Genomic DNA, 21,033 nt, shown 5'->3' with positions numbered 1-21,033 from the left:
AGGTTTGTTTCGAACACTAGCTTTCGGAGCACTGCTCCTTCCTCACCTGAGAAGTGCTCCCAAAGCTAGCGTTTGAAACAAACCTGTTGGACTTTAACCTGGTGTTGTAAGACTTCTTACTGTGCTCATCCCAGTCCACCGCCAGCATCTCCATATCATTATTATAGTTAGGCATGCAAACTTAAACATGAGTATAGAGCATTTCAGTCTTTCATTTCCAACTTCAAACGTTCCATTCTTTGCACATCTCAAAGTCATGATAAAGCCTCTGCAATCAACTTTTCCCTTTCTGGTACATGTATAATTATTAAGTTAAAAGATTGAAGTAATAAACTTCGTCTAAACGGTCTTGCATTTTGATCCTTCAACTCTTCCAAAAACTTTCATGGTTTATGGTCTGTATTTATGAAAATGAAATGAAAATTGCTTATTGTCACAAGTAGGCTTCAAATGAAGTTACTGTGAAAAGCCCCTAGTCGCCACATTCCGGCACCTGTTTGGGGAGGCTGGTACGGGAATTGAACCTGCGCTGCTGGCCTGCCTTGGTCTGCTTTAAAAGCCAGCGATTTAGCCCTGTGCTAAACCAGCCCCAGTGGTCTCCAATCAATTGTTACAATTGTCTCTGATCAATTGTTAGCAACATAAATGTCAAAATGTCGCAACGCCAATACCAAACACACTGTCACCTTCTCAATGGTCAAATATTTATTTTGATGAATATTTAGGTTGAGAAAAAATAACCAACAAGACGTACTATTCTTTTGTCGTCTTCCTTGTAACGGTACACTACCAATGCCCACATCACTCGCATAAATTGCCACTTTAAATTGCTTGGCATAATTCGGCGTCACCAACATTGGTGCAGTGGTTAACACAGTTTTCAGATTGTCAAATGCCTCCTGACATTTTGACAGCCATTGAAATTTCCTATGTTTTTTCAGAAGTTCAGTCAAGGGAGCAACCACAATGCTAAAATTTAGTACGAATTTCCGGTAGAAGCCATCACGCCACTCCTTCCCGCCGGAGTTGCCCGCCCCGCCGATTCCCACAGAGTCCCGCTCCTTAGAACTTCTCTTCTCGCTGATGGTATTGGCAACTCCCCAATAGCTTTCTTTTTCACATTTTATGGCGCCATGTGACCGTGTCCAATTGTATGGCCTAAGAATGTGGCTTGAACTTTCATAAATTTAAATGGCTGAATGATGATGTTCAAAAAAAGCATGACCAAACAAACAGATGGTGGGTGGAGAAATCGCAAGAGATTCAGCCGTTAGGCGACAATCAGGATGCAGGAGGTTTCTTTAGCGCAGTCTATGGCCCCAGCACCCAGGGCCCCAACCCATAGAACATAAAACATTACAGCGATGGCTGACCAAGAACGGAGAGGTGCTCATCAGGGTCAGACAGGCAGGCAGCGCCCGCTGGAAGGAGCACTTAGAAGGCTTCCTTAACAGATACTCTGTCTTCAGTGTGAGTACAGTAAGAAGTTTTACAACACCAGGTCCCTGGTGTTGTAAAACGTCTTACTGTGCTCACCCCAGTTCAACGCCGGCATCTCCACTTCAGTGTGAGTGTCCTCGAGTCTGTCCTGGCAGCTTGCTACCTGCCACCATCTCAGCCCAACCCCAAACGGGCATGAGGTGGAAATGGCCATCCGAATGCTAAAGAACAACAAGACATCAGGAGCAGATGGAATCTCCGCCAAAGCTTTAAAACATGATGGAGAAACACTATTGGCGCGACAAGATGACCCCATTTCCCTTACATTGCAAGAGATCTCAGAGATGCCGTAATCATGACCATCTTCAAGAATGGTGACAAGTCCAACTTCAGTAACTACAGAAGAACTTTTCTGCTGTCAGCCACAGCGAAGGCCATGGACAGGGTCCACTTTACTTGCCTTCTCCCTGTGGCTGAAGAGCTCGTCGCAGAGTCCCAATCTGGATTTGTCCCATTAAGGGCACAATGGATATGATCTTCACCGTGTAGCTACTGCAAGACAAATGCAGGGAACAGCAATACCCCTGCAGATGGTCTTCTTTGACCTCGCAATGGGTTTCGACACTCAACTGCGAGGGATGATGGAGCGTCGTCTTCTGTTTCAGCTGCTCCCAAAGGTTTGCCACCATCCTCCGACTGCTCCATACAAGCCGTGATCCTGACCAACGATCCATCACAGACCCAACTCATGTTTAGGCAGGGGTCATGCAAGCTTCCTGCTGGAGTGGAGCTAACTACAGAGCAAACGGGAATCTGTTCAGCCTCCACCGCCTGCCAAGGTTTTCCCATCATCTGCCAATGAGCTACAGCATGCAGGCGATGCTTGCGCCTATGCACACTCAAGAGGCCAAACTCCACGCCACCGCTACCACTTGCACGAGACCATGGCCCTTACACTAAACATCTGGAAGAGAAAGGTCCTCTACAAACACCCCCACCGGCACACAGCATTACACCACCCTCCGGGTTATCAAAATCTACTACCAGACTTTGTACAATGTGGACCAGTTTTCATATCTTGTGAGCTTACTGTCAACAAGGGCAAACATCAACAATGAGGTTCAACACTGCCTTCAGTGTGCTAGTCCAGCCTTCGGACACTTGAAGAGGAGAGTTTTTGAAGGACCTCAGACCTGGCACCGACCTCATGGTCTACAGAGTGAAACCTGCCCCCTTACATGGCTTAGAGGTGTGGACTATGTACAGCAGGAACCTCAAAACACGGCGCAGTACGCAAGATCCAGCAAATCCATTGGCAGGATAGACGCACCAACATCAGTGTTATCGCTCAGGCCAACATCTCCAGCATAGAAGCTCAATCAGCTTTGCTAGGTGGGCAGCATTTTCTGCACGTGCAACACAAGACTCCCGAAACAAGTGCAACACCTGGAGCTTTGACACAGCAAGCCCCAGGAGGCAGAGGAAACAATTCCAGGCACTCTCAAAGCCTCCTTCATAAAAATGCAACAACCCCACCGACATCTGGGAATCCCTGGCCCAAGACCACCCAGCAGAGGTCCTAAATTCAAAGTTTGATTGACAGCTGAGTTATCTAAGGGGTTAGCTGTATTTGGTGCGGGATTCTGAAAAGTTGAAGATTAAGTAATTGAGGGGTTTAAAAAAGTTTGAATGGGTCTTTTTTTTAATATAGTGAAGACTGTAATAGATATTTAGAACTTTATTTTATTTAATCTCCACATGGCTCCTGAGGTCTGCCCATGGTGGGCAATGGCTGAGTTGACATGGAGGGTGTAGGGGAAAAAGGTTATGGGTACACACCCATATCAAATTCACATTAAGTTGGCACTTAGGGGTATGCGTACGAACAGATGAATTAGGAAGGGGAGTAAGCCACTGGGCTCCTTGAGCCTGCTCCGCCATTCAAAATGATCATAACTGATCTGATTTTAACTGTTTCCTGATTACCCCCAATAAACTTTCACCCCCTTGCTTATCAAGCATCTATCAATTTCAGATAAAAGCCAGATAGAGAAACTAGCTTCCAGCTGGACTCTATGTCAACTCTGCACAGCCATGTCAACGCTGGACAACACCTTCCAAACCCATGACTGCTACCATCTCGAAGGACAAGGGCGACAGACATATGAGTACAGCACCACTGGAGGTTCCCCTCCAAGTCACTCACCATCCTTACTTGGAAATCCATCGGCTGTTCCATCACAGTAGTGGGGCCAAACTCCTGGAACTCCCTCTCTAACAGCATTGTGGGTGTACCTACACCACAGCGGCTGCAGCGCTTCAGGAGGGCAATTCACCACCACGCTCCCAAGGGTAATAAAGGATGGAAAATGAATGCTGGCCTAGCCCATTTCCTGTAAATGAACTAAAAAAAAAAAAATTTTGGCAACCTCTATCAGTTCATTTTCAGCCTGTGTGTGTCCAGAGCGAAGAGCTCCAGTCTACGGAATGTCGGGAATAACAATACAACTCAGTGGCAGGTTGCAAAAATTATTCCTCTTTTTCTGATATTTGTGCCGCGATTACCTTTGAAGTACACAAACAGGGGGCTGGATTCCCCGATGTCGGGACTCTCCGTTGCGCCGGCAGCGCACCCACGCCTGGGGATTTCCCGATGGCGTGGGGCTGCCCACAATGGGAAAATCCATTGACCGGGGGCGGGGCGGTGAATCCCGCTGCCGGCGGGGGCGCACCGCACCAGAAAGCTGGAGCGGCGGGATGGAGAATCCCGCCCTGGTACTCTTTTTCACCAAAACAATTCACCGAATCCGGACATTGAACAGTTCGCCACGCTGCGCCTCTGCAGGGGGTGAAGCAATTGGTATTGATATTGGTACATTTAAAGGGAAGTTGGGCAAACCCAACAGTGATAAGGGAATTTCGGGTAATGATGATAGGTTTTGGATGAGGAAAGGTGAGACGAGGCTCGAGTGGAGCATAAACACCGGTATGGAGTGGATGGGCCAAATGGCCTGTTTCCATGCCGTATATCCTATGTAATTCCATATAATGTGTAACGGTGCTATTAATGCAGGACTGGGTTTGAGCCTATTGTACCAATTAATTACCAGGTATGAACCAGAGAGAAAAAAAAACACACACACACAACAAATAACAACTTGCATTTATGTGGTCCCCGAAAGTTAATAGTATATACCACAATATCAATATTGAGCCACACAAAGCTATGAAGACAGGTGACCTCAAACTTATCAGAGAGGTCGATTTTACGGGGTGTCTCAAAGAGGGGAAAGGTAGAGAGGCAGAGGGGTTTAGGGAGGAAATTTCAGAGCATGTGGACCCCAGCAAGGTGGGAAAGAACTGCTAATGATGCAGCATTGAAAATCATAGGATGTGCAAGAAGCCAATATTGGCGGAGGGCAGCGGTCTCAAGAGAGTGGATGCAGTTACAGACAGAGGGAGGGGTGAGGCCAAGGAGTGATCCAAATGAGAGGACGAGATGATGGACGACCGGCGGGACTTTCTTGAGGGTCACAAGATGGGTCAGAGTTTCAGGTGAGCTCCCCTTTCCGGAAGGTGCAAGGTCGGTGGCCAGGCAGGAGAACTTTGGAATGCTCGAGTCTGGAGGTCAGAGTGCAAGCTCCTGACGTTTATTCAGTTACTGCCCTTGGAAACTGCTGGAGACAATTTTTCATCTGAGTGAACATCTGGTCTGACAGGTGACAATCATTCCGATGGGCCATATGGTTTTGCTCAAATCAAAGAGGCGAATATTCATAGATAATCATAGAATCCTTTCAGTGCCGAAGGAAGCCATTCGGCCCATCGAGCCTGCACCGACCCTCAAGAGCACCCAACCTCCGCCCCATCCCTACAAACCCACACATCTCTTGGACACTAAGGGGAAATTTTACCATGGCCAATCCACCTAACCTGCATATCTTTGGACTGTGGGAGTAAACCGGAGCACCCGGAGGAAACCCACGCAAACACAGGAAGAATGTGCGAACTCCACACAGACAGTCACCCAAGGCCGGAATTGAGGCAGCAATGCTAACCACTGTGCCAGCCGTGGGCAAATTTCATAATGAGTGGGTGATATTTTCCTCTGAGTGGGGGAGCTGAGGGAGGAAGGGGTTTCTCTGCGTCTGCCCTATTGAGGAAGCCCTCGACGGCGTTAAACCACTCAATATTGTCACTGCCGTCCGACTGAGTCTTGCTAGGCTATTTCAGAGGGACATTTAAGTTTTAACCACATTGTTGTGCATCTGGAGTCACGTGTAGGCCAGAGCAGGTAAGGGCGGCAGATTTCCTTCCCTGAAGGGCATTCGTGAACCAGATGGGTTTTTACGGCAATCGACAATGGTTTCATGGCCACCGTTAAGACTTTCTGATTCCAGATTTTCTATTGACTTCAAATTTCGCCATCTGCCACGGTGGGATTAGAACCCTGGTCCCCAGAGCATTACCCCTGGTCTCTGGGTTACAACTCCAGTGACAATACCACAAGGCCACTGCTCTCCCCTTAAGACTTCAGAAGCGCTATGGTAAATCTGCGTCGTCTCCCTTCCAAGGTCAATGAGCATCAGTGATCATTCCAATTTTGTTGCAACATGCAAACCGGAATTAGACAATATGGCAAGCACAATGGCACGCGGCAGAGGCACAAATCCTACCGTCCAATAAAACTAGTCGCTTCGCTGGTCATCCTCTGTGTTAGGTTCTCGCATGTAAAGGGTTGTTGAATGATCCTCCTGTTTCTCATCAGGATGCAGTTGAGGTTGCGAAACTGGGAGAAGAAAAGCAACAGGGCAGCGAGCAGTAGCACGACAGCCAGGAAGAGGAATCCCAGCGCTTTCCACGGCATCGTCACCAGGCCAAGAAGGCACAGCAGCAGCAGTGTGATCAGGGCAACAATCACGACCTGGACGGCGGTGCGTACGGTGCTCCGAGCCCCCACAATGATGATGTTGCCTCCATTCGGTTTGCAGTTGCGCAGGTTGGTCAACGGGAGGCCGTAAAAGTAGTCAAAGCCGTGCCATAACGGATGGTGACAGTGATCCTCACTCGATTCACAATTTAAGCCAAGGTGCCACTTCCCTAAGAAAACAAGAGTGCAGGAATGTAAGGAGGAACAAGATTACGTTTCTACTGCGTCGTTCCCCTCCTCAGGAATCCCAGAGTATGTCGGAGCGAATGATTTCTTTTAGAAATGCAGTCACTTATGTTGGAAAACCCAGCAGCCAATTGGCAAAATCCTTTTTTGCTCTTTCACAAACAAAATGAGATGATGACCACGTTTGGTTTTAACGATGTTGGTCAATATTGTCCGGGTTACAAGGAATCTGCGAAATAATGACGTGGGCTCTTAGACGTTCATCTGAGGGGGGTGGGGAGGGGGAAGACTTGGCTTAACACATCATCCAAAAGAGGGCACCCCTGACAGCCTAGCACCTTCTCAATTCTGTACTGGAGCGTCAGCTCGAATTATAGGTCTAGAGTGGGACTTGAAACCAATTACTTTCTGACTGGGAGGCGACAATCCTGCCAAGTGAGTTCCAGCTGATACCGAAGGAGCAGGAGTCGGCCGTTCAGCCTCTTGTACCTGCTCCACCCTTCGATGAGCCCATGGCAAATCTGCATCGTAACTCCATTTCCCTCTTGGGCCCACATTCCTTGATTTCCTTACCCAGCAGGGACATACCTATTCCAGTCTTTGGAGATCCAGGTAACCCCCCCCCCCCGTGCAGCTGGTACAACCTTTCAGTGGAGAGAATTACAGATTTCTGCTACCTTCTGGATGAAAATGTGCTGCCTGATTCCTCCCCTGAATTGTCTGGAAGATTGTGTCCCCTTGGTTCTTAGTTCCCTCATTAGAGGAAATGGGTTATCTGCATCTCCCCCAAGCTATTAGCATTTGTAATCACCCAGGGCAGCAAACTTCTTTGCCCAGAGTACGGTTAGAATGTTATACTTGTTAGCATCAGAAGTAGTTGAAGTGAATGGTGTGTACAGCCATTTAAAGTGCAAGAGGTCACTGACTTGGGGACAATTTAGCTGACCTCAGCAAACTGCAGAAGGACCTTTTCTTTCTTTAAAAAAAAATTAATAATATTAATCTTTATTATTGTCACAAGTAGGTTTACGTTTACACTGAAATGAAGTTACTGTGAAAATCCCCTAGTTGCCACACTCCAGCGCCTGTTCGGGTACACAGAGGGAGAATTCAGAATGTCCAATTCACCTAACAAGCACGTCTTTCGGGACTTGTGGGAGGAAACCCACGCAGACACGGGGAGACTGTGCAAACTCCACACAGTCACCCAAGGCTGGAATTGAACCTAGGTCCCTGGAGCTGTGATGCCGCAGTGCTAACCACTGTGCCACCGTAATGTCCCTCTTAATTTTGTACACCTTGCTCAAAGCCCACCTCTGCATTCTTCACTTTAAGGAAAACAACCCCAACCTAACCAACCTCTCTTCATAACTGAAATGCCCCAGCCCAGGAAACAACCTGGTGAATCTCCTTTTTACCCTGTCTAGTGCAATCACATCCTTCCTATAGTGTGGTGACCAGAACTGCACACAATAATCTAGCTGCGGCCTCGCAATCGTTTTATAGAGCTCCGTCGTAACCTCCCTTCTCATCTATTCTAGGCCTGAACTAATAAAGGCAAGTATCCCATATACCTTCTTAGGCACCTTATCTACCTGTCCTGCTGCCTTCAGGGATCTTTGGACGTGCACCCAAAATCCCTCTAGTCCCCCACTTCAGAGCATTCGACCGCTCATTGTGTATTCCCTTGTCTTGTAGCCCTCCTTATCTAGGAAACATAGAGACATAGAAAAAAAGCAGCAGGACTAGGTTCAAATGACCCATCTGTATCCTCCCACCAGTGTGGGGCGTGTAGCTCGTTGGCACCACGGGGCCGGAGCATCATCTCAGGCGTCGCAAGGGAAACTTAACACTGAACAATTATCAATGAGCATCCCACTTCTGACCTTATGTTGAGAGAGACTAGAATTTAAACTGTTGTTTCCCAGCATGTTCCCAATGCTCTACAGCCTTCAAAATATGTTTGAAGCATAGTCACTCTCCCACTGGTGTGGTGATTAATTCATCCTGGAGTCATTGTCAATTTTCTGGCTGAGGCCTCTTTCTGGCACAATAGACAGCAGTGAAATGGAGAGCTGGCAACTGCAGACCCTTTTCGGGAAGGCCTGCTGCATTAAGTGGCGGTCAGGGGCAGAGGTCCCGCTGCTGACTGTTGCCAGCCAATCAGAGGGGGTTTTGGGGCGGGGGGGGGGGAGGAGAGCGTTGTGTTGGGCATTGGTGGTTCTTGGTAGGCCCCCACTTCCTGATGCTGGGTCCCTCAAACAAGGAGGGATATCCTCCCCACGGAGCCTGTAAGCAATCCTTTCCTGTAAAGTGTTTTTATTGGGTTTTCACATCTGATTTTTCACAATTCAAAAGTTACATATTGCGTAACTGTGCAAAAATGGAAAATAAACAAAAAAGTGACAAAGAGAAATTAGCACATATATTTACACGTCCTCCCGTTGTGGCCATGCCCCCTTTAGTCAGCGTACACCTGTTACAATCCCCAGTGTGGCCAGAGCACACATTTACTGGTGTCTGTTTACAGGTAAATATGGGCTTCAGCTTGCCCTTGGGCCTGTCCTCTGCGGCTTTGTCCCTTCTCGCTCTCGGTTTGTTTGTGTTTCTTCGCTAATTCGGGTTCTGGGGAAGTGCGCTCTGTGCACCACCTTTACCTGCCTTAGGCTCAACCTTGCACATGTGGAGGTGAAGTTCGCCCTGTGCAGTGCTGCGATCCAGAGTCCTCCCCCAACACCTTTGCCTAGTTCTTCCTCCCATTTTTCCCTTTCTCATCCAGGGGGGAGCGTACCTCCTCCAACAATTGCCCGTACAGTTCCCCTTCCCTAGGCCGCCCGCATCTAGTAGTTCCTCGATTAGCAAATATTCTGGTATCTGGGGATACGTAGTTGTTTCCTTACGGAGGACGTTATTGACATGTATGTGTGTTAGTTTGTTTCCTTTTGGTAATTGGAACCTCTCTGTGAGTTCTTACAATGTGGCTACTCTGTCCATAGCCGTCAGTGTCCCCGCGTCCTGTCTCCACTTTTTGAAGGTGCCGTCCATTATTGCAGGAGTAAACCTGTGTTTTCTACAGATCGAGGCCACAGTGGACATTTCAATTAGGCTGAAGTGTTGTCTCATCTGGTACCACGTCCGGAGTGTGGCTACTACCACTGGGCTTCTCGGGTACTTGGTCTGGAGGGGGGGGGGGGGTGACGACACATATGACTCCTCGAGGTACAGGGTCACTTACTGGTTGGATTTATTTACATTACTATTTACATGATTGCTTATGCATATCATCACCAGACTCATCAAGTTCCATTTGTGGATCCGTGTCCAGTTTGGACTATTTGGATCCCCAGGTAGTGGAATTTGTTCTGGGCTTGATTGAGCGGCATTCTCTCTAGCTCTGTCCCTCATCCTGGATTCACCAAGGAAGAACTAACTTTTGCTCAGGTTGAGTTTGTAGCCCAAAAAGGCTCTGAACTTCTTTAGGAGTTTCATTATCGCTTCCATGCTGGCCCGGGGGTTCGGGATGTATGCTCTCTGTCCCCCCCTCTGGATACCCCTTGCCGCTCTGAGGGCGATTGGCAGTGGCTCATTGCCAGAGCAAACAGCAGCGGGGACTGTGGCCATCCCTGCCTCGTGTCTCTGTGCAGCCGGAAGTATTTAGAGCAGTTGGTTTTAGTCCGTCCGCTTGCCGTGGGAGCACTGTGCCCAAGAGGTGAACACTGGCCTGAACCCAAACCTTTCCAGTACTTCCACTGAGGTATTTTCACTTGACTCTGTCGAAGGCCTTTTCTTTGTCCAGGGAGATAATCACTTCTGGTGTTCCCTCCCCGGATGGGTCATTATCACCTTCAGCAGGCTCCTGATGTTCGATGTTAGCTGCCTGCACTTGACAAAGCCTGTCTGGTCTCCTGCGACTACCTCTGGCACGCAGCTCTCCAGCCGCTTTGCTAGGGTTTTTGCCACGCCATTTGCTTCCACGTTGAATAGCGAGATGGGCCTGTAGGACTCGCACTTAGTTGTGTCTTTGTCCTTTTTTGGGTAACAGCAATATAGAGGCTTGTGCCAGTGTTGGTGACAGGGAGCCCCTTGCTGGCAGATCTGCGAACATCTCCCACATGCGGGGCCAGTGTTGATGAGAATCTTTTGTAGAAGTCTGCTGGGAATCCATCTGGTCCCGGCACCTTCCCCGCTTGCATGGAGTTAATACTCTCCATGACTTCTCCCAGTTCTAATGATGCTTCCAGGCCCCGTTTCTTCCCTTCCCCCACGACTGGCATGTCCAGTCTGTTAAGAAACTGCCTCATCCCCAAGCCCTCCACGGGGGGCTCGGAGGGGTACAGCCCTCGGTGGAAGGTCACAAAGGCCTCGTTGACCCTTTCCAGCGTGGTGACTAGCCTGCTGTTGCTGTCCTTAACCTGAGCTATTTCCCTCGTGGCTGCCTGCTTTCTCAGCTGGTGAGCCAGCAGGCAGCTGGCCTTGTCTCCGTGTTCGTAGTAGGTCCCTCGCTAATGCACTGATTTCCCCATGGAGAGCAGGTCAAAGTCCATTTGTAGCTACTTTCTCCCTGCCAGTTTAGTAGGGGACCTGGAGTACCGCTGCTCCATCTCCAGTATGGAATCGACCAGCTATTGCCTCGCCGGACTTTCCTTCCCATCTCTGCGTGCTTTGTATGCAATAATTTTCCCCCTTATCACTGCTTTCAGCACGTCCCAGAATGTGGAGGGTGAGATCTCCCCATTCTGGCACTTGGTAAAGTACCCGTCTATGGCCTGTGATATTCACTCGCAGAAAGCCTTGTTGGCCGGGAGGGCAGTGTCAAGCCTCCATGGGGGGGGGTTGTGCCCAGCCCGTCTCCAACCTCACATCCACGTAATGTGGAGCGTGGTCGGAGATTACGATCGCGAAGTATTCTGACCCCACTATCCCTGTAAACATCGCTTTCCACATGATGAGGAAGTCGATCCTGGTGTCGACTCTGTGTACCTGGGAGAAGAACTCCTTCTCCCCTGGGTGTGTAAACCTCCATGAGTCCACTGCCCCCATTGTTCCATGAACACGCCCAGTTCCTTTTCCCCCGATCTGGGGTTTGATCTGCCTCTCCATGGGTCCTGTACGCAGTTAAAGCCGGTGTGTCTATGTCGGGATTTCTGCCGTGGTCTTTTTCATGAGTTCCAGTTGGGAGCATACATGTTCACAAGGAACACTGGTGCCCCTTCCAGGACACCACTGACTAGGGCAGGAACCGTCCTCGTTAGTCTGTAACCGTCATCGTCGCTGTGAATGCTGGCCTCTTATTGAGCAGTATTGCCCCCCCACCCCCGGTCCATAGCACGAATGGTAAGTCTGTCCCACCCTGCTCTTTCTAACCCGCTGTCGACCCTTCTCCCTCAGGCGGGTCTCCTGGAGGAAGACTATGTCGGCTTTCATATTTTTCAGATGGGCGAAGACTCTGGCGGTAGATTTCTCCGTTCTTGAGAATAAGTGTTGACGCCGGGCAGGATTCGCTGACTTCGACAACAGCAAAATTGCCGCCGCACCGGGACCGATTCAGCGACCGTTGAGGGCCTAGCACCGGTGCCATGTGGAACACAATCGATTCCAATGAGAAACAGTGCGGGATTTGCCCGATTGACACTCAGGAGGCTGACAAGCTGCAGCCGCACATACACACTGCATTCCCCACGCACACCATCCTAGCCAACAAGGTGGCAGCAAGGAGATTGGCCCCGAGATTCATGGACGCCGAGCTTGAGACGTTGCTGCACACCGTGGAGGAGAGGTGGGCCACCCTGTACCCCGACCCGCGAAGGAGGCTGCCAGCCACCGCCGTTCGCCATGCCTGGGCGCAGGTGGCAGAGGCCATGAGCAACCATCCAGACCGGCCAGCAGTGCCGTAAGAAACTGCACGACCTCCTCAGGGCGGCTGAGGTGAGTAGGTAGCACTGTGCCCCTGGAACCAACCCCTGTCCCACGCACACCCATAACCCTGCACCTCCCGCCCACCAGAGGGCGGCCGAACCCCCACCCTGCACCACATGCCAGCACATACACCGGCCGCCATGGTTGGATGTCCTGGATACTGAAGTCACCAGTTACCCAGGCTGCATGCGTCGGACTGTCTAGCACTGTGCATTTTGTATTCCACCCCGTCAGGTGAGGGCCACTCATAACCGGCGGGAGCGGGAGAAGACTGGAGGGGGACCGCTGGACCTGCGGCCCCTCACCGTGGCAGAGCCGAGGGACCTGGATGTTGTTAGCAGGCCGGAGGAAAGGTCGCCGGGGTGGAGATTGGCCTTGGGTGAGGAAGTGAGACCCCGCTGAGTTGGTGTTCCCCGTGGCACATGTGTGACCCCACCCCCACAACAGCACCCTGACTCTCACATCATCCTCACCCCTCAGACCACCCTCAACCCCACATTACCATCACACCACCCCCACAACACGCCCTCACCCCCGTTCCACACAGCCACACTCCCCCCGTCCCATAATCTAATCGCGCGTCCTGTCTTGTGTCTTGCAGGACCTGCTAGTGATGGGGCGGGTCCTTCCCCGTGTCCCCCGGCCCCAGCCATAGTCGGAGCCAGACCCAGGAGACTCCGGAGCTCGAGTCCGATGATGACACAGATTTTCCGTCACAGCTGTCTCCAGCAACCTACACCATCCCAGAGACACTCATCTCGGTTGGGCACTTCAGTGAAGAGGCTCCTGGGACACTATCTGGTGCTCACACCACAGCTGATCCAGTGCAACAGGTGGAGCTAGGAACTCCCGAGGGTGGACGGGTGGAGGGTGGGCCGTCCCAGGGACTAGCTGCCGTCCAGATGGAGTTTGGGCTTCTGGAATGGATGGTCCCATCGATCGTGGAGATGCAGTCACAGAGCCAGGAACTACATGACGGGTTGTCGGCGAGCATCCAGCACCTGCAGGCGCAGGTGGCAGAGTCCAACCACGTGCAGGAGCAGGCGGTGGTGACGGCCTTGCAAGCCACCCAGGTCAACACCGCACAGGTGGCTTCCGCTGTGGAGGTTTTAGGGGCGAGGGTTTCGGCTATGGGTCAACATGTCCAATGTGGCAATCTGTGCAGGCGGTGGCTGAGAACAGGGCTACCCTCTCACAGGCAGCCATGTGCCAGAGCCACCTGGACATTGCAGCGATGCTCCAGTCAGCGCAGGCCATGGCTGAGAGTGTCAGCGGCATTGCCCAGACATTGGCCGGTGTGGCACTGATGCAGAGGGAAGTGGCCCAGTCCCGGAGGGAGATGGCGCAGTCAGTGGCTGATCTGGCACAGACCCAGAAGGTGATGGTACAGTCACAGTGTGATGTGGTGCAGTCCCAGACGGAAATGGTCCACTCCCTTTGCTCCATGGTCGCAGGAATGTAGACCTTGGTCGAGACGGCAGCGGGCCTCCAGGACTGACAGCGGCAAGTGGCGAGGGAGCCTCGGGGTTAGCTCGACTCGCACCCCCGTACCATGGAGTAGCCCAGGGGTGAAGGGCACCCCGAAGGAGGGCGAGGTGATTAGGTCCGTGCCGGTGACTCCCATAGGGACTCCCCCCACTCTTGTTCCCTGAGCATCTGGTCGGTACCTGGCAGAACAGGGCAGGACCACACCACATGGGACACCGGGAGCAGGAGCCGGGCCCATCCAGGTTCGGTCGCCCCAGAAGACGCCCGCCAACGGGGACCCTTGTCGCAGGGTGGGAATCACAGCAGGCTATCTCCAATCCTGATGTGGCGTCTGGGGATCCACCCTGATGTAGCATTAGGGCCCGTAGGCCAGAAAAGTAGGCACCAGTTAAGTTGGCACGGGTGCAGGGCACAGTTTAGTGATAGGGGCTAGGGCACGTATCTGTATATTAAACACGTGTCACATTAAACACCTATACACAATGTCACAACCTGCCTTGGTGCTTTGTCAGAAGGGTGTGAGGGGCGGGCTAGCAGTGGGGATGCGGGTGGGGAAATTGGCGGACGTTGTGAGTAGGCTTGGCTCAGGGACCGCAGTACAGCCAGTGCTCACCGCTCACGTGTCCCACCCCTACCCTCCCCTCCCCTCCCAAAATCCCCCCCCACCGTTCCCACCTCCGCCACCCCAGGGATTTGATGGGACTGTGTGATGGATTGGCCAGCTAGAATGTAGGGATCGCCCAGGTGGATGGTGGAAAGTGCTACCGTGGGCAGGAGTCAGACGTTGTCAAATGATGCCGGAGCATCAGAGCCCATCGTAGAGTGGGCAGGTTGGCACTATGCAGAACCAGGGTCCAAGGTGGGTGAACCGTGGGGTGCTCAGTAAGATGGCTGCCTTGCAACCTGAGCACTGCATCAGTCCCCTGGGGTTTCAGCCTGGCCCCACAGCACATCCCCCCCCCACCCCCACCCCAACCCCGGCGGGGCCACCACCATCCCAACCAACCTGGCCAGTATCAGAACCGGCTGCCCATTGTCGCACCTCCCCGTGTCCTATCTCCTCTCTCTCCCTCATCAGCCACGCCACCCGTTTCCCGATTTTTAAAAGCACAAGTGATACGCCAATGGTGTTTACTGTACATGCGGACTGGAACACATTGACGCCGCTGTCGAGGCACCAGAGAATTGCGATTTGGCGTGAACCCGGCACCCGCCAAGATTTTGGTGTCAAAACCGATTCTCCGCCCAATTGCCTTTCCCGTTTTCGGCATTGGCTGAAGGAGAATCCCGCCCTGGATCTTTTCACTGGGCCATTAAGTCCCCTGGCGTTCCAGGTGACTATTCTGACAGGGGTGTGAGGGGGGTTCCGTCTCCCCTACCCCGCCTGTAAGCAATCCTGATAGCTTCCTGCTTGATGAGTTCCCTGTCTGCCGCTGGGCGAATACCAGTGGATGCAGGATGAGGCCCTTAAGAGGGCATTAATTGCCCCCGAAAGAGCCTCAATTGGTGTCAGGGCGGGAACGCCATCCACAAGTATTCCTACCACATGTAATTGGGCTGGAGGCTGAAGTTCAGTCTCCAGCCATTAATTGCCACCCCGTCATCAAGGCTGCTCGGCGTAGGGCATTAAATTCCACCCAATGTTTCTAAAACTAGCAGGAAAGCTCAACTTGTGCAAAACGCAGATTGCATTTTCAATTCTGTGATCCTTCATGCAATTTTTGGCCGAATTGCGGTGGAAAAACCAAGCTGAATTTTACGGAAAGGCCCGAGCCATGTCTCTGCCAAGGTTGTGGAATGTGTTTTTGAGCAGCTTTATCAGGTTGTCCTGCCGCCTTCAGACGTTTGCTTATTAATGAAATGGTGCTGGTCATTAAAGGTGGCATTGTTCCCTTTGCTGATGAGACTATCGGGTACAAAGTGGATAGCCACCAATGCAGGCAGCAACCGAACAACTGCATAAAGTGAGAGTGAAGGGAACAAATTGAATTCTGTCGTGCTGACAATGCCAGTACTCGTTCTTTATTTTCACAGCTTCACATTAGAAGAGAACAAAAACGACAATAGCAGTGGAGGAAATGCAGTGAGCGGCCATAATGTGGGCTTTGACAAGGAGGTTAAAAGGAGTATGGGAAGGGGAAGGTTAATTTCTTTTTAATGAATGGATTTTGTGAGGGACTCACTGATGAATTTCACAGCTTAAACGTCCCATGGGTGTAAATCAGCACCCCTCCAGTGGAAGAGTTCAGACTAAAGGGGGCATAGCCTTAAAGTTGGAGCTAATCTGTTCAGGGGTGATATCAGAAGGCACATCTTTACACGAAGGACAGTAAAAGGGGTGTTTAGTTGGCCAGCAATGAATCCGAACCAAGTTCGTAAAAAGGAAACCTGGTTTACTGCAAAGCAATTATATTTACAATATTCATCAGATCCCAGCCGGGTCCGCTCTGTCGGTTCCATACCTGGCCGACTTTATACAGATCTTAACCATGAGCAATCTAGGGCACCCTGTCCCCTTGGCAGGGGAGCTCGTGTTCGGCGAGACTCACGGGGAGACTGATTGTTCCAACTGTGTTAGGTACACTGGTCTAACACTGGCTGCAGCTTAGATCAGAAAGATACTCCAGACCTTGAAGTTAGTTCAATCAGGTTTACTGAACTAATAGCACAGTTCTCTGTGAGTTCGACTCTCTGCTAACCTAAGTGTGGTTACTCTGTCTGACTGAACCAGACTAGCTCTTAGCCATGTGGTGGAGGTGTGAGATTGTAACAACACCCTTGACTGACTCTCTAGATGTTCATCAGTGGAAAGAGGTGGAGTGTGAGTGCCTCGTGTCTTTTATAGTCAGATCCCACCCCTGAGTGTCCTGCCTGCTTATTGGTCATGTCCTGTTCTCTGTGTCCATTAGCTGCTTGTCTGTATATCATTATGTGTGTGTCTGCATATCATGACACCAATCTCGTAGGTCCCGTGCGGGTTCTAACAGGGAGGATGAGAATATGGGCGGGATCTCACTGCTGATTGGGCAGGCTACTGTATCTGCCATAGGTCAATACATGTTAATATTCTTGCTGCTGATTGGGCGGCTGTGCAGAATGGACGGTGACGTATTTCTTGAGGGTAGCCAGATGCCACTGATGAGAAGGTCGGTGTCTTGGGGACCTGTGCGGTGTTTATAGATCGCCATGGCCTCCCTGTCACGTCTTGTGTACGTTAGCATGAGGAGTGAAATAAGTCTGGAGTTGGACCATTGGTAGGGGTGGGTTATTAAGTTGAGCATGTTTGGTGATAGCTGACTTTCCATTTGCTGTGTTTGAAGCAGGTTTAATGTTCCTCAAGTCGAGTGTGGAGGCTGCAGCCTGTTTCCCCAATGCATACGAGCCCGCAATTGCATGGTAAGCTGTAATTTACTGGTTTATTGTGAGATTCTTGACTTTGTGGATTTTGAACGATGGAGTAGAGCTTCTGAACTTCAATGTTCACTGACCCGAGTACACATTGTGGTCTGTCCGATGTGGAACCAACATCCAAGAGGCTGAATGTTGTCTTCATGGTCCAACTCTAAACCTTTCTCATCCATCCCATACTGGCACACACGAAGCATCAGGGAAGCGAAGGACTTCTACCAACACCACACAATCCCCCATACTTCTCATCAGTGACGTCTGGCTACCCTTACTCAAAAAACATATCACTGACCATTCTTCACAACTGACCAGTCAGCAGCAAGAATGTTAACATGCACTGACCTATTACAGAAAGACTGGCCCATGTTCCCAACAACGTGGGTTCAATTCCTGTACCGGCTGAGGTTGTTAATGAGAGCCCTGCTTTTTCAACCTTGACCCTCGCCTGAAGTGTGGTAACCTCAAAGGGGAAAGCAGCTGATGGTCATCTGGGACTATGGTAACTTTACTTTGACATGTTATTATAAACGTTAGTATCATTTGAAACTCGGTCACAAAAAGGCTGTAAGTGTGGGGATAATATATTTCTGTCAGACAAGGTTACTAAGGGATTACAAGGGCAGATAAATGGAGTTGAGATGCAGGCCAGCTATTACCTAATTGAATACCTAACTATTGTTCCAATGTAGTTTACATCGTCAAGCTCCCTCTTCCTTGACTGCACAATGTACCTCGGAAGTATCCCTTCTCCCATTGAGACGGCAATTAACCTTTTTTCAGTTGACCTCCCCCCTGCTACCACACTGGTGTCCTTGCTCCAACGTGTCAATTAGTGCTGAACACAGGGCGGTGAGAATGGGAATGGAATCCAGGAAAAGGAGGAGTTGTCACCACTGCTGACTGATTGGGAATTGGTAGCTCAGAAACATGGGAATTGGCAACCTGGTGACAAGGTAATGGCTAGACACACAGGAAAACGCTCACCTTTATTATGCTGAAGTTTTAAATATCTTGCTCATTCACAATGTGGGAGTCAGGGTTTAACGTTGTTTCTACCAATTAAAATGCAATCACAGGCTCAGTTCTTCACCCACTAGCATTTAAGAAATAAGAGCAGGCCATGTGACCTCTTGAGCCTGCTCTACCATTCAAATGTGGAGTCGGATGATCGTCAACTTCAAATCCATTTACCCACCTTTGCATATCGCTCAGTTTAAGAAGTGGATCCACCCTATGGCTCCGTAAACAGCCAGCAGGCTGGATTAGCCTTCCCCCTTTACCGGACAGGCAGCTGGGTCAAAGCAAAGAGTGGTAACCCTGGTTCAGTTGGTAACACCTTCACCTCAGAGTCAGAAACAAATGGGATCAAGTCCCACCCGAGACACGAGCACAAAACCTAGGTGGACACTCCCACTACGGCACTGAGAGCGCGCGGTATTGTTGCAGGTACTTTCTCTTGGATGAGATGTTAAGCGGAGGCCCAGTTCACTCTCTCGGGTGGCTGCAAAAGATTAGCTCTGGCACTATTTTGCAGACAACAATGGAGCTCTCCTTGCTGTCCCGTCCAATATTTATCTCTCAAAACCAACATCACTAAAAGCAGATCATCATTGAGTTTTGTGAGAGCTTGTTGTGCGCAAACTGGTTCCTACGCTTCCGACATTACAACAGCAACCACACTTCAACAAATGACTTCAATGGCTGCGAAGCACCTTGGGGCATCCTGACATCGTCCAATGTGGCGGATAATTCTGATTTTCTTTCTTTGTCCAGTTAGAACTCATGTTGATTATCCTACTGTAACGTTCCAATATTTTCTGTTTGCTCTCCTTCCGAAGTAATATTTGACAAGCAAAACACATTTTCATAGAGCAACAAAGCACGATCAACAATGCCAACTTCCACTTATGTCTTTAACATGCTAAGGAACTTCACAGAGGGTTATCAAGCTAAACAAAGGTAATATTAGGGCAGATGATCTAAGTAGGTAGGCTTTCTGGTTCATCTTAAAAAGGAGACAGTTCACAGTTTAGGGCCTGAATGGTTGAAGGCATGGTTACCAATGGCTTCTATCTCTTACCAATAAGGCCAGTGGAATAGCCTTGCTCTTTCAACAGCTTGACAAAGGTTGTCTCATTTGTGGGAAGTCCACCGGACCCAGCAGCAAATATGTAGACGCCTATTCTTCTGAAGCTGGTCATTCCTGAAAGGAAGAGAACAGACTTTTCCCATCAATTTTAATCCATAGAATCTCTACATTGCAGAAGGAGGCCATTTGGCCCATCGGGTCTGCACCACCCCTCCGAAAGAGCACCCTGCCCAGGCCCACTCCCCCACTCTATCCCGTAACCCCACCTAACCTGCACATCTATGGTCCGTGGGAAGAAGCCAGAGCACCCGGAGGAAACCCAAGCAGACATGGGGAGAGCGTGCAAACTCCACACAGGCAGTCACCCAAAGAACATAGAACATACAGTGCAGAAGGAGGCCAATCGGCCCATCGAGTCTGCACCGACCCACTTAAGCCCTCACTGCCACCCTATCCCCATAACCCAATAACCCCTCCTAACCTTTTTTGGACAGAGAGCAATTTAGACGGCCAGTCCACCTAACCTACACGTCTTTGGACTGTGGGAGGAAACCGGAGCACCCGGAGGAAACCCACGCAGATACGGGCAGAACGTGCAGACTCTGCACAGACAGTGACCCAGCGGGGAATCGAACCTAGGACCCTGGCGCTGTGAAGCCACAGTGCTATCGACTTGTGCCACAGGAATCGAACCCAGGGCCCTGGCGTTGTGAGGCAGCAGTGCTAATCACTGTGCCACCGCCCCTTGACGGATGTGTGCATACTGAATAATTTAATTTAGTGCTTCTTTCAAGCCATTGCTCACAGTAGATTGGAAGTCATGCTGATTTATGACAAGAACATTAAATCAAGCAACGCACAATGTACAGTTTTAAAGTGCATCCATGTGTCCCATTTTAGGTCACAAGGTTGCAAGTCTTTCCCAGGACCAGTTACAGGCTTCCAAGTCCCCTATCCAAATGATGACTTGCAAGTGCTATTTCACTACAGGGTGGTCACCAAGTCCTTGCACAGCCTTTCAAAGGGTAGACAGAAAGGTTCCTGACAGGGGAGGTCTTTTCCATTTGGAGGACAGGTTTGCAGGGCCCTTGGAAAATTAAGGTTGTGAGAGTCTGCTGGAGAATTGCCTAATTGTGTTCGGAGGTCAGAGGGGCATGTTCCAGAATATTTGCCTGTCCCTCCTCAGGGGATTGCTACATTATGGATTGGCTAAGTAGTGTATTTAAGAAGCTTGATGGTTTTATCCCTTTTTTTATTTTCATCTGCTGAGGTGTGCGTTTATCAGAGAGTTAATTAATCACATTAAACCAAGGGATACCCATTTTTTCATTATAATTTCAAGTCCCACCTTGAGATTGAAAAGATAATGCTGGAGTGCAGCATGGCATTACTGAAGGTGCGTTCATCGGAAGTCTTAAACCAAGGTCTGTTCAACTCATTAAAAGCTCACTTCAGTGATTCCCAAGTTCCTTACAGATGAAGGATCCCCTGCACAGCAGGTGCTGGCACATTTAACTGCTTTACATTATTGTACAAAGTCAAAACCTACCCGGTTACAGGTTTGATCTTTGAGAGT

The 21,033-nt window shown here is 50.2% G+C and overlaps 1 protein-coding gene across 2 annotated transcripts in view; it reads right to left on the bottom strand.

The window, feature by feature from the left end:
- Window positions 1-21,033, bottom strand: part of sts (steroid sulfatase (microsomal), isozyme S) — a 133,293-nt gene that overhangs the window by 73,866 nt on the left and 38,394 nt on the right. For both annotated transcript variants that reach the window (XM_072477362.1, XM_072477363.1), the window contains exons 4-5: window positions 19,449-19,571; window positions 6,117-6,540 (exon numbers count right to left, since the gene is read on the bottom strand). In XM_072477362.1, coding sequence (XP_072333463.1) covers window positions 6,117-6,540; window positions 19,449-19,571 — 547 coding nt within the window. The remainder of the gene's footprint in view (window positions 1-6,116; window positions 6,541-19,448; window positions 19,572-21,033) is intronic.

The sequence above is a fragment of the Scyliorhinus torazame genome, chromosome 15 (genome assembly GCF_047496885.1).
Source record: "Scyliorhinus torazame isolate Kashiwa2021f chromosome 15, sScyTor2.1, whole genome shotgun sequence".
NCBI classification, from domain to species: domain Eukaryota; kingdom Metazoa; phylum Chordata; class Chondrichthyes; order Carcharhiniformes; family Scyliorhinidae; genus Scyliorhinus; species Scyliorhinus torazame.
This window is presented reverse-complemented; position numbering and strand designations above follow the sequence as displayed.